The following is a 13,611-nucleotide window of genomic DNA, read 5'->3' on the forward strand; positions in this document are numbered from 1 at the left end:
GGCTATAAAGCAAGAAGTGGGCGTGTTTAGTTTGGGAAGAGGCACTGCACTTAGGACAGGAAGTTGTCATCATCTCTCCTCCCACCCCCAGTCAGCCAACAAGGGGACAGTTATTTCAGTGTAACGAGACTGCAGTCTGCCCATCGTCACAGATCTCTGCCACAGAATTGCAGAAAGATACTGTTATGCCATTCCTCAAAAAAAAACAAACACTACACAGATGTCATTATATATAGCACAAGCCTTAAGGCTTGGCTAGGATAACTATGTGGAGAAGGTAATCATTGACAGAGGTGACAGCAATTCAGCTAGGATGGCAAGCTTGGGCAATAGCCTGTCTGAAGCCACTGATACAACCAGTGCATAGCTGGCCTGTTCGTTTTAAGCCATCTTCCAGTTTTTAAAACCACAAAAGGGAAACAGGAACACGTGTCCAAGCCAATACATTATTCACTGCTGCTCCCCTATTCCCCCAGGACTTGTTTAGGACAGTCACTTCTCATGAGTGATATCAGGTAGTGAACTTTGGGGCAGGGACTCATTCATTTCTGCAAAGCACGCAGCAGCCCCACAGCTGTTTCAGCAAGGACAGGAAGTTAAGGTTTTGGAGCCAGAGATTTTTGGTAGTGTGTGTAGTTAACTAATCTGGAGTTGTTGGTAGTCTTCACACCTTTACAGGAACAGGGAAAGGGCAGTGGTTCTTCAGTGTCAAGTGAGCAGGGCCCGAGTTTTGTATAGCATCCAGAAGTGGCAACCCCAGCCTGTAAGGTTCCCTCATAACAAATTGAGCCATTGGGTCAGGGCTGACTGAGGGAAAGCCACCTACTGTGCCACAAAACACCATGGGGGGAGAGAATGCTGCCAGGAATGAAAGCTCCTATCCCTTTACAGGCCAGGTGCAACTCCTATTAGTTTATGGAGGTTGCTAGCAGGGCTGGGGGAAAGAGGGGTTTTAAACATGCCTAGCTTGGGTTTCAGAGCCTCTTTAAAGGAGAGAATATTTAGACCGGGTTTGTGGCCAGAACTCATTCCCAACAGGCTCTTGGAACTGGCTTCCTGCCAAGTAACAGTAAAGCCCCCTTATTCTGCATGGAGCTGGTGCCGGACAATCTTATGTCAGGAGAGATTTCACTGGAGAGACATTGTGTAGCTTCATAGAGGAGAACAAACAGTAGCTAGACTGATCCTTCATTGTGCAAAAAGGGAATAAGGAGTCAGCCCTAGAGAGCTCATAGACACTGACCCAGTTAGGATTTAGGTCTTCAGTACATCATTGTTTTGCCAGGCTATTAAGGGGTTAAAGAAGGAGCTATGGCTGTTTGGGGGCAACATGCAAAGCAGAAGTCGTCTGAAGACTTCACATTTTGTAGGGAAATAGTCCAAGATTCTACCTTACACTATCTCAGCAATTACAGAGTGAAGAAAGTGTTTGAAATCCCAGTGGAGGATAGGGGCTTCGTACCTGTGTTGAGACTTTGTAGGCTACGTATGCATTCATGCCATCCCCTACAGAAAAGCCAAGAAAGCAAAAAATATTAGTTCTCCAGACAATCTACAACTTATTTCCTACTGATGCTTGGCATATATGCTAGCCCCTTTCTGAAGCAGGGGATGGAGTGCTCCAACTTGCTGCATTTAGAACTTCTGGACAGCTCATGGGCTCGGTTTGCCCACTGACAGTATGTGCCCAAGGTGTGCTTCAGCTCACATTATAGCAGCTGCTGGATTCCTGCCAGTTAACAGATCTGGCTGCTTGATGCTGCAGAGCCCTCTTTGTACTTCCTAAAGAAGTGTGCTGGACACACTTACAATTAATCATTTGTCGCACTACCAGCATTTGGGCTAGTTCCACACATCTGTTTAAGGGTGAACAATTCAGTGGCTGTACAGAACAGGAGGCAACCTATTTAGAAGGAAGCTAGATGCTAACCTACCCCTTAGCTACATGTGAATTGCCTTTTCACAGACTCCATCATAGCCAGAGTATTAAAACAAAGCAGACACTTCCCTTTCTTCTAGGCAAACTAAGGGGTTATCTACCATGTTTTCCAACCGCAGGGAAATGCTTCCATACCCTTCCTTCTTATAGCAGTAAATGCTTTAGAGATGCCATTGATTGGTGAATGGGTCAAGATCTGTGTCCAGACTCACTAGACTGGCTAGGTCAGTGATACCTGAGCAACTGATTCCAACAGGAAAAAAACAAAAACAAAAAAAACCACACCACACACCAAAGCAGGAGGCCACTGTGCTGGCCAAGATCAGGGTGCTGTCAGGCTTGATGCTGGTTCTCAGAACCATCCTTTTGGAGCAGCATGGGCCCTACAGACTCTGCCACTGCTACTTTTGGTGTTTAGTCCTTATATGCCCTGAACTATCAGTCTCTCTAGTGGAGAGATCTCTCAGTAGCCATCCTTGGTAGGCAGGCAGGCATGCATCCTCTTTACAATAAGAGTAGAAGATAGCCTGACCTAACAGCAGTGTATCAGCCATTGAGGGCAATGCATTTACTAAAAGCTCGAATTGGTAGGTACAGAGGAGTCTCCAGAACCAGCCACCAGCAAGAAAGCAAACTGAAGAGATTGACATTTTGGGAATGGATAGGAGCAGGACTTGGCTGTATATTCACGAGGAAAGATAGTGGACTGGCTGCATTGCATCCTGCTAAGTGCCACTTCTAGACTCCACTTCACCTCTGTGCACACTGTACATTGTACACAGACTCACCAATTTTTTCTGGGTCGCTCACTCCCACAGTCAGCTCAAACTTGTCCTCCTGTTCCTCTTCCTCCAGCTGTTTAGGGAAAGGAGAGAACATACAGCAAGACTGTACAATCCAAGATCAAGGTTTCAGCCTGCCTCAAATGATGCCAAATCGTTACATATTCAGACACATGCTTATCTGGTGTTTAGATTACAAGTTCCTCAGGGCAGGGCTGAGCTGTTGTGTCTCACACAGCACAGACAGGAGCATAGTGCTGGACCTCAAGACTATTCCCAGAAATGCAAAGCCACATCAAATGCAGTTTACTACAGTTCATCTCACTCCTCTGATCCACCCAAATTGTGCCAGCATGAGATCCAGGAACCAAAAGCTGTTTTGACACCATTTCATTCCTTTGACCTTGTGGGAAAGCGTGACAGAGTAGCCTCAAGGCTGTATTACATTGCACCTGGCTGTGTAGGGTCCCCCCGCCCAAGAACCAGTATGGTAGCCTGGGATAACTAGGCTGGAATGGCACTTCCACCATATCCCCTACCACACAGGCTGGGACAGAGGATGAAACAGAGCTGACTACACCACCTCTGCCACCTGTGGGTTGTCCCACAGGAATCTTCAGGCAGCTGCTTAGACCACCATAACACCTTTATGTCACAGGAGCAGCACACAACTGGCTGGATGGAGCAAGGCTGCAAAACTAGTCCTCAGTGCACTTGAGTCTAAAATGTGAAAGGAGGCCACTGATTGGAGATGCTGCTCACTGAACCAGCTATACTGCACTGCTTTAGGTAAAGAGGGTAACACTGAAGTGGCACTTGAGATTCAGAGACCCCCCCTTCCCCTGGCTAAAGGGCTCTCCCACTAGAGACCCTGGTACTGCACATATCCTGCCAGAGAGATCAGTCCTCAGCTGGAACCCATCAGTGCAGGTCTGTGGCCAGCCAGGTGTGTGCAGGGGAAAATAGGAGGCATTGAACACAAAGCAACACCTCTGGAGGAAGATGGGTCCTCTGCCCAAATTCAAGTCTCTTCTCCCACACAGCACTGCAGAGTTGCTTCATTTGGCCTTTATTTGTTTATAACCATACCCTCGTTGCTGAGACCGCATCAGAGAGCCCAGCCTACACACTAGACATAAGACACTATGTTAAAGCTGGCTTACAGGGAGACACTTACAAAAAGAAAAAAGCAGCTCACTCTTCTGGATGGGAAGGCAAATAGCTAGTGGAAACAAGCTATTATACTGGCTACCCTGGGAATATGCATGCAGGTCTGTTACTTTAAAGCCACCTCTAAAGCACTGTATAACCGTTTTGGCAAATTAAGTCATGTTTTGTTTTGAGAAGTGGTTTTGGTCTGTATGCAAATATATGCAGACGCAGGCTTGCAAAGAGGAACTCAGGCAGGTCCTATCCCAACTGAATCAATCACAGTTGGACCAGGGGCTGTAACCCAGGTCCCTAGCAGAGTACACAGATTGCAGAATTGCACCCAGAAAAGGTAAAGGCCTAAGGCCTGACACCTGTGGAGGTGCCCCATGAAAGGAGGGTAGTGAAATTTATGTGACACCATTACAAGCAACTTCGTATTAAGCCAGTATTGCAGCATTGGAAGTGGTCATCTCAGAGCAGCACGGCATGTCTGCAATGGGCAACAGCTTGGTCACTCACTCGGGCTGACCTTTGTCCCTCAAGTGGCCTCCAGATTCCACCCTGGCAGAAGCTTTTAGCAGTGTCCTGCTCTCAGCTAGCAGGAGTTGCCATCTCACAGGGAGAGGATAATTAAGTTCAAGGGAATCTGAGCCCCCTTGAAGTTAACCAGTCTTGTGGGGGTGCCCCTAACATTTTACCCTTCGATCACATGTGGACCACTGCACCTTCTGATGCCAGTTCCAGACTGGCAGAGGTGAACTGGACAGAAGGCAACCAACATGGAAGTAGCAATTCTCACCTCCTCATAGCTTTTTGGCTGGTGTTTGGAAGAACTTGCTGCTACTTCTAGAGGCGGGGCAGGGCTGGACACTCTGGCTGGTTCCTTCTTCTGGTTGTTTTGTGTACTGTCCAGAGACAGCTCCACCGTGGCATCTGCAAAGGCACAAGGGTCACCACCAAGGGAGAGTCAGCAGCTTTTCTAATCTGACAGTCACCTGGTTCCAGAGATACTAGTAGAGCTCTTATTCTGGGCAGTACTATTCGGCCCAGTCTCAAGAATTTACACATGTAGGCAGAGTTGTAACTAGCTATTTTTGCACCTGAGGCAAGAATATAAAATTGTGCCTCTCCCCCCGCCCCCCATGCCACCCAGCCCCCCTGAAACACACACCCAGCACCGCCCACTCCACGGAAACAAACCCTCCTTCCCAAGCGCTACACCCCCCTGCCAAAATACAGCTATGGGCCAAAAAGGAAGGTGGGGGGGGAGGAGGAGAGAAGAAACAGCATGCATAGGGTGACCAGATCATAGCAGTAAAATAGGACCTGCCCCTTCCCCACCATCACACCCCTCTTCAGCCCCTAGCCCTCCGCTGGCTTGCTGCGTCCCTCCTGGTCAGTCCCCTACGCACCACTCGCCTCCTTTCACCTTCTCCCTCCCCTGCCTCCAGCCCCCCCCCCCCTGTCTCCAGCCAGCCCCTGCCTCACTCCCCTGCCCTGCCTCCACCAGCCCCACACCCCATCTCCAGCCAGCCCCTGCTGTACCCCACCCTGCCAGCAGCTAGCCCCACACCCCCTGCCCGAAGCCAACCTGACAAGGTGTGGGACTGGCTGGCTATTCATTTATTTTCATTAAATATGTAGAATGAAATTAATAAATTTTCAAGCCGAACATGAATTCATTCTAATGAACAATGCCACATTATACAGTATTCGTTTTTGAAAGTTTATAATAAGCGATGCTCTGGGGGGAGGGGTGGGGGTGGAAGTTTCGCCTAGGGTGCAATATCCTTGCACTGGCCCTCCGGGCATGGGGTGGGGGGCAGGATAGGTGCAGGCTCTGGGAGGGAGTGCGGAGGGCTGGGTACAGGCTCTGGGATAGAGTTTGGGGGCCAGAGACGGGGTGGTGGATGCTGGTGGGGGAGGGGACTGCCATCACATGCGGCTTCCTTCCTCCCCTGCTGCCCCTTGCCATAACCTCACTGGGGGTGGGGGATGGGGCTGCCCCTTGCCCAGTTTGCAGGAGTGGTAGCTGGGGGGGCGTGGGGAGGGGGAAATCACAGGGTCAAACACTCACCGGAAGCCCCAGCAGCTGCTCAGGTGAGTGAGGCCCACTGCCGATTATCCTGTCTCCCACTGGAAGCCCCCTTGGTGTCTCCTCCAGGGGAGTGCTGGGGAGGGGAGGGCTGCGAAGCACGTGTGTGCCTCCGTCTGTCCTCCCCCTCCTGCTGTGCAGCAGCAGCCGGCTGCTTCCCCTCTGCCAGCCACCGTCTCTTGTTGCCACAGAGGCAGCAGCAGCTGGGAGAGCTGCAGCTTTCCTTCCAGCAGGGAAGGCTTTTTCTGCTCCCCTCGGCTTTCCGAGCCCAAGGCAAGTGCCTCACTCACCTTGCCCTCTTTCCGGCACTGCATGTAGGTATTTGACAGTGTTCACCTTGGAGGAAGTTTCCCCTGAACTCCTATATGCCTAGTGCTTGACTTTGGCTTCCAGTAGTTCCATCACCTTATGGAGTTTTTAATCCCCTCACACACTTTTTTTTAAGAGAGCGTGACCAAGCCATCGTCCCAGTGAACAGCTCTTTTCTGCTCGTACTGGCCAGGGCACCAGTTCTTACCTTATGCTACACCACACTCCCCTCTGCTTGGCTGTACATGGAGAGGAAGAGCAAGAGCAGCTGGAATGGTGTAATAGATTTTTGAATGGCACCTGCTCCTGGCACCCTCCTTGGCAGGAGTTCATTCCCTGCTACTCATAGAGCAATAGTTCTGAGATTCCTACCAGGATGCTCTCCATGGAGACGGCTTTGGTGCACTCTTCTGTCAAGCCTGGAGCCCTTATGCTGGCCACTGGAGAGTGGAAGTGCTTCATGCAATCTTGTCATCCTCCTGGCTGCTGCAAGGAGCTGAGGACCTCTGTCACTTTTGGCTTCTCCTCCCCAGTGAGCAGCTCTAGTGCCATCGTGACTGCTTGGGAAGTCTACAAGTAGCTGTACTGACCAGTTCACTGACAGTCACAGGATTCTGAACAGCAACAGTTTAAGCTGACCCATGCGTTACTTTCACTCCACAGCTGGTTGGGAACTCTAAGCTCCCGATGCTACCTGCTCTGCCTGCACACTCCAGAAGGACACTGCAGCAGATCACAATGCTTACATTCTTTAGTTTGGTGTTTAGGCTTCTCCAGGCAGTTGCCACATGCAAGTAGTTTTTCCACTGCAATTTAGAGCTGCCCCTTTAAGGTAGTGCTAAGGAAACACTTACCCAGCTTTCCCAGAGGCCAGGAGAGCTTGTTACTGCTTCCATTTTCAAAGGAACATAAGCAGCTGCATGGAAGGTGCAGGTGCCACCCTTACCACAGATCCCCTCCTCCACTGGGTACTTAAACACAAGTAAGTAATGACAAGCCTCCTGAAGCTTTTAGCTCTTATCTAGTGGCTGCAGTTGCCTCTCACCCTACCTGGAAAAAGTTTGAGTTGTTTTAGTGCAGGGAAACTTACCTGCAAATAGGTCCTGATCATCTTGTTCCACACGAACCCCATTTTCTTTGAAGCTGCTATTCACTGGGAGAGGAGATTCCCTCTTGGGTGACTGGGGCTTGCTCTGAAAGCAGAGTGGCAATCAGTATGGACATCATGAGTTGCACAGATCACTTATACCTGCCAATAAAATGACTGTTCCAGTTCCCAGCCAAACCTTCCCCTCCCCCCCAACCAGGGCTGGCCTTTTGTGTGGGTGACTGCCCTGGGCGCTGTGGTGGGGGGGCGGTGCCATGGTCAAGAGACAAGGAATGGGGCAGGCCTGGAGTGTGAGGCTGCAGAAAGGAGCTCAGTGCAATGGGGGTGGAAAGCCCAGGGAGACAGTGGGGACTAGAGCTCCAAAATACAAGTTCGCCCAGGGTGCCATTTTCCCTAAGGCTAGCCCCAACCCAACCACACTATTCAGTCCAGATGACGTGGTTTGATTTCACACAGCTGTTGCTCTGCTGCTCCTGCTACATAGTCATGCTTGGTCACGTCACTACTAATCGAATTTAGAAATGGGATGGCAGAAGTGCATTAAAACCTGCAAGGATTCCAAAGTTTAAGGGAAGCAAGAACTCAAAATAATGGAGGAAAGGATCTGTGCAAGGAACAGCACAGGCAATCAATACAGCCAAGCTTGGCAACTCCAAGTACTTCCTGCACCTCTATCTTATGAGCATTCGATTTAGAAGTTGTGTCACTGGATTTTGTTCTTGCTCTATTAGAAAGAGTTGCAGAGGGAGATTAAATTTGCTCAGAGCTGCTGCATTCCTGTCACAAGTGAGTTCTTGGACCCTATCTGCGCTATAGCTGGAACAGCAGTGGTATTAGGTGTTGAAAATGGTTGCTGCAAGTAAGATTCTGGAAGGTTTTCATGACCAGCAAGGATAGGCATGTACAGAGACCACCCCCCTACTACGAGACACCATCTGCTGTAACAGTAGCACCGTTGATAACAGATTCCCGAGAAGGCACTGCTCATGCTAGATGGTGCAGACAGCTGTTTACACATAGATATGACTAGTATGGTTTCAAAGATCGTGTGGACAGGATCAGAGTTTAAATGCACCATGCACTGCTCAGCATTGGACTCTGCATACACTGGGCAAGTTAGTGCCTATAATTCCATGCCCGGCAGATCCATTGGTAGCAATGGTGAAGCGTTAGTATTTTCACTGCTATAGAGTCAGCTATGTTCAGAGCAGGCCTCTTTAGTGGTCAGGATACCAGTGACTTGAGCACTGTCTACATTAGCAATCTCAAGTACCGCTACTGCTAGGGGGTCATTTCCTGAAGTGCAGGAGAGGCCAGGTGTGAAGCAAACAGGATTATGTTTTCAGATCAGTGGGTTTCTATCCATTACACCAACAGCAGACTGCTACACAAAGAAAGAGAAAAAAGGGTCGGTCTGTGGATCTATTTGCATGCCTTGCTCACCAGGGCATGGTTTGGAGCCAGATCTGTACCAGTGAGCCAGTAATTTCTTCTATATAAGGTTGCAGCCGGTCTTCTCATAGAAGAATTCTACAAAGGCAGAGAAGGCTGCACTGTCCAGAATTTCTGTCCTGAGTGCTTAGAGATTTCACTTCAAAGCCATGCAATGCACAGCCATGAAGCGGACACCAAGCCCTAACAAGGCACATACACATCACTCTGGATAGTGTTCCTTTTGAAACCCAGGAAGTTAATTCTTTCTGAAAGTTGTCCACCCCCACCCCCCAACCCCATCTGCACTTTGCACTGTCAGTTAGTACTGAGCTGTCAACAGGGCCAATCCAACCCTGTGACTGACAAGAATGAGTTTGCACGGCTGCTCCACCCACAGCACACAGAATACTGCCATTTGAGCAGGCTGCTCAATAGGCAAGAGATAGTGACTTAGCGACACAGGCTATGGCTACACTTAGCACTGCACAGCGCTGCCGCGGGAGCGCTCCCGCGGCAGCGCTGTGCAGTGCTAAGTGTAGTCAAAGCGCCAGCACTGGGAGAGAGCTCTCCCAGTGTTGTCCGTACTCCACCTCCCTATGGGGATTAACGTACAGTGCTGGGAGTCGTGCTCCCAGCGCTGGGACTCTGATCACACTGGCGCTTTGCAGCGCCGCAACTTGCAGCGCTGGAAGGGGTGTTTTTTCACACCCTGCTGCAGCGCTGCAAATCTGCAAGTGTAGCCATGGCCACAGAGTGGTCTAAGACACGATGAAAGTCTGCCCAGGGAAACCAGTATGCCAAGTAGCTAGTTACACATTAAAAATAGTCCTGTACTTCCACCATAATGAAACCTTTTGTCTACACAAATCTTCATCCAACCCAATGGGCTTATGGGCCAGTAGGAGCTATGGGTTCATCTCTAGAGTTTTAGGGTGGAGGAGAAGGCATTGGAAAGGAAGAGAAAGGGCAAAGATTTACAGCTGAAGTTTGAGGATAGTGTAACAGTAGCCTCTAACACAAGCGGTGCAATCCAGCAAGATGAGAACTCTCCACTCCCCTGCCACACGTAGGGCAGGTCTCAACAGGGCATTTACTGGTTGCCAGGAGAGGACTGGAATGCAATTAGCTGGTCAGCTAGGTGTAGCACTGAGGTAGGTATCTTTTTGTCTAGGGAGTGTGCTGCAATTTTCATTAGTTATAGCCCTCCTGTTCTTCTCTAACAGGCAGAGGGGACGTTACCTATCCAGCTCACATTAAGGTACTGCATCCAAGCTCTCCCTCCCTTTATTTTTGCAGGCTTAACTTTGTGCTGGGAACAAACTCCCTTACGTTTCTATAAAAGTAAGGCAAACTGAACTCTGTTCCCCAGCTTTCTCCCATAGGCAAAACAATCTGTTTTTAATCCAGACCTCAAGCAGAGACAAAACTAGTACATCACCCACTGATAAAGCAAAACTCCTTTTCTAATCCGTAGACTTTATTCTCTAGAGATTCACAAGGGGGGAAATAAAAATGCACCTGATAATTAGTTTTAGATCCTGGCTGGGTCAGAGGCCATTACAGTGACCTGTGGTCCCAGTAACAGAGATGGAGTCAGACACTAAAGAGGTGTAGCTTGGCCTAACTAGAGGACCCTTGAGCCTCTGGATACTTGTTTTCTGGGGTATCTGGACAGTTATGCCCATATAGCATTTATACAATTCTTCCTTTGCTGTTCCCAACCATTTACATGAAGGTATGGAAATCTTGTCTCCAGAGCCTGCTCTTCTAACATGAGGTGCAGTTGCAGCACTGTGTATAATGCATTTCTGCTGGTACCTGCCTGTATACCTGCAGCACACAGTTTTGCAGCAGAGAACAGGCTGTCCAAAGAGTTAACTGAAAGTGGAAATAACCAATGTCAGTAGTGTCTAACCACCTTAACATGAGGTTTTATCAACAGAAATCAGGGACCTTTAAACTGGAGAGGAGAGTTTCAGCCCAAGCAAAGATGGAGTGGCAATGACCACTTTAGCTCCGTGCTCCACTCTGCCTCCTGCTGGAAAGTAGTGCTACAGCAACAGAATACACAGCACCCTTGCTGAGATTATCTGTCCCAGGGCTGGATTAAGGCAATCCAGCCCTTTAGCTACACCATGACATGGGCTCCCTCCTGTGGGGCGAGCCTTGTATCATGGGGACACTCCCACTTGGAGTATAGGTGAGGGAGGAGGCCCTCCTTCTAACAAGACAAGAGAAGCAGCATGGACACTCTTCTCCCCTTCAAGAGCAGCAGGGGTCCCCCTCTCACCTCAAGATGCACAGGTGGCATCAAGGAGAAACCCCAGTAACTTGCCCAAGCAGATACTTCCACAGCCATAGTGTGAGTGGGCTGGACCTGCTGCAGTCGGACTCAGAATCAGAAATGTCAGGCTGAAAGGGAACTCGAGATCAAGTCCAGTCCCCTGCGCTGAGGCAGGACCAAGTAAACCTAGAGCATCCCTGGCAGGTGTGTTCGTCCAACCTGTTCTTAAAAGCCTCCAATGACAGAGATGCCACAATCTCCATTGGAAGCCTGTTCTGGTGCTTAACTATTTTATAGCTGGAAAAGATTTCCTAACATAACCCACATCTCCTTGCTGCAGATTAAGCCAATTACCATTTGTCCTACCTGCAAAGGACACAGAACAATTGATCAAATATATTAAGGGCTGTTGTAAAGAGGATGGTGAAGACTTCACAGGTCCACTCTCAGTCTTTTCTCAAGACTAACCATGCAGTTTTTTGGGGGTGGTTGTTTAAAAAAACCCTTCCTCATACATCAGGTTTTCCAAGTCTTCTCATTTGTATTGCTCTCCTCTGGACTCTCTAATTTGTCCACCTCTTTCCTGAAGCACGGTGTCCAGAACTGGACACAGTACTCCAGCTGAGGCCTCTCCAGTGTTAAGCAGAGAGGACCCATACCTCCTGTGTCTTCTGATCCTCTTGTTAATAAATGGTGCAGCTGCACGAACAGCTAGTATCAGACTGCTGGCTCATTCAATCTGTGACCCACTAGAACCCACAGATGGTTATATGCAGGGTCCTCTATTATACTGTGCATTGGTGAGGTTCCCCAGAGCACTGGGGCTTGGAATTAACACCCCATTGAGATGCATGGGGCAGTTCATCTCCTCAGAGCTATTATTTCAAGCTGTCTGAAGACTGACAATCTCCAATGCATTGTTACATTGTTCACATTTGAGCTTTGCTTTACAAAACATGAGACCTAGAAATTTACATGAAAGCTGGGATTCACATGTGCAGCACTCATGTACTGCCAGGCAGGAGAGCCCTAGGCATTGGCCTATAGCACTTCAACCCAGCCCTGCTCACTTCATGAATGCTGTGACGACTGACTTCTGTTGAAGCAGCTGCAATTCAGATCTTGTTTTTCTGCAGTTAATCTTACCATTAAACTAGGGAAGAAGGGGCACAGATGACATATAGGCAGGATTGTAGCAAGAGACTAAGGTTTCTCTGCACAACAAACCTCTAATGCAGTGCTCTGTAGACTAGCCCTAAGAGGTGGCTGCACATACATTTTATAGCGCTCTAACTTGCTGGCTCAGGGTGTGCAAAATCACCCCCCCCCCCCCCAAGCACAGGAAGTCTGAGCACTTTAAAGCGCTAGTGTGGACAGGCTCCCAGTGCTCGGAGCTAATCCCCTTGTGGAGGTGGATTACCAGGAGTGCTGGGAGAGTTCTCGTGCACAACCACACTCACACTTCAAAGTGCTGCTGCTGGAACGCTCCCGTGACAGCGCTTTGAAGTTTCCAGTGTAGCCCTGCCCTTATTTAAATGAAAGGGGAGCGCTAAATGTCTCAACATCTCACAGTGGGGGTTTTAAGTAACCAGGTTCCAACTCGGGTCTGTTAAAAGATGCCAAGCTATTTTGGTTATATCTAGTTTGTTATCAAACAGTACTATTGATTGCACCATCTCCAACTCCTATTCCTTTGTAGCGTCTATGGCTACACTGTAGTAGTGACTAAGCTGTAGCTTTGGAAACTTCTTTAGGTCTCACTATTCTCCCATCACAGTCCTTGATGGACAACCTATTCTGACTCACTGGAGATGCTAGATTTAATACATGCTCAGCAGCAGCACACTCCCCTTGGGAAGATAAGGGCTTGTGCTATTTCTAAGTATGACAAGTCAGAGTCTACCCAGACCCCTGATGTGAGCACTACCTTGTGATGAAGTCTTTGTTTAGCTCCTCACATGAAGGAGATTGGTTTTATTTGCTGGAACATGGAAGAGTAACAGGGCATGGCAGAGAGCTTAGCTCAGAACAAAAACAGAAACATGGATAGTTGCAAGGGAGGTAGTCCTCTCCTGGGTGTACTTCACTATGGATGTCAGTGTGACAGCCAAGTTTCAGCTCTGGTTCTGCTTATAATGCTTGGTCCAAAGAAAACCACTCGGTTCCGACTCACTGCCAAGTGAGCCTTTGCTGATTAAACTGGCTGCTGGAATTTTAAGAGTCCAAGCGCATATGTCCTAGCTGAATGCATGTTGTTTCATGTAGAACAGTGAAACTGGAGTGGCTAAAAAAACAAAAGCCACTACTGTTTTAGTAGGCAGGACTGAGACAACTGAGGTCAATAGGAGTCAGCCTGTGTAAGTACCTAGCAGTGATCAGAACCAGATTTTATAGTACACCATAGTCCAGCAATGCAGGCCTGCAGCAATATAGCAGGGTTCCTATACTTTGCTTAGCAGAGGTCTGCTGTAGCACATTTAGCTAGGAGCTAGACAACAGGAGCAGAAA

The 13,611-nt window shown here is 48.9% G+C and overlaps 1 protein-coding gene across 1 annotated transcript in view; it reads right to left on the reverse strand.

The window, feature by feature from the left end:
• The window catches only part of SNX1 (sorting nexin 1), a 47,181-nt gene that overhangs the window by 16,418 nt on the left and 17,152 nt on the right, over positions 1-13,611 (reverse strand). The window contains exons 2-5 of the mRNA XM_044980347.1: positions 7,368-7,470; positions 4,673-4,806; positions 2,728-2,794; positions 1,463-1,506 (exon numbers count right to left, since the gene is read on the reverse strand). Coding sequence (XP_044836282.1) covers positions 1,463-1,506; positions 2,728-2,794; positions 4,673-4,806; positions 7,368-7,470 — 348 coding nt within the window. The remainder of the gene's footprint in view (positions 1-1,462; positions 1,507-2,727; positions 2,795-4,672; positions 4,807-7,367; positions 7,471-13,611) is intronic.

Source organism: Mauremys mutica, chromosome 11, assembly GCF_020497125.1.
Source record: "Mauremys mutica isolate MM-2020 ecotype Southern chromosome 11, ASM2049712v1, whole genome shotgun sequence".
Classification (NCBI taxonomy): domain Eukaryota; kingdom Metazoa; phylum Chordata; order Testudines; family Geoemydidae; genus Mauremys; species Mauremys mutica.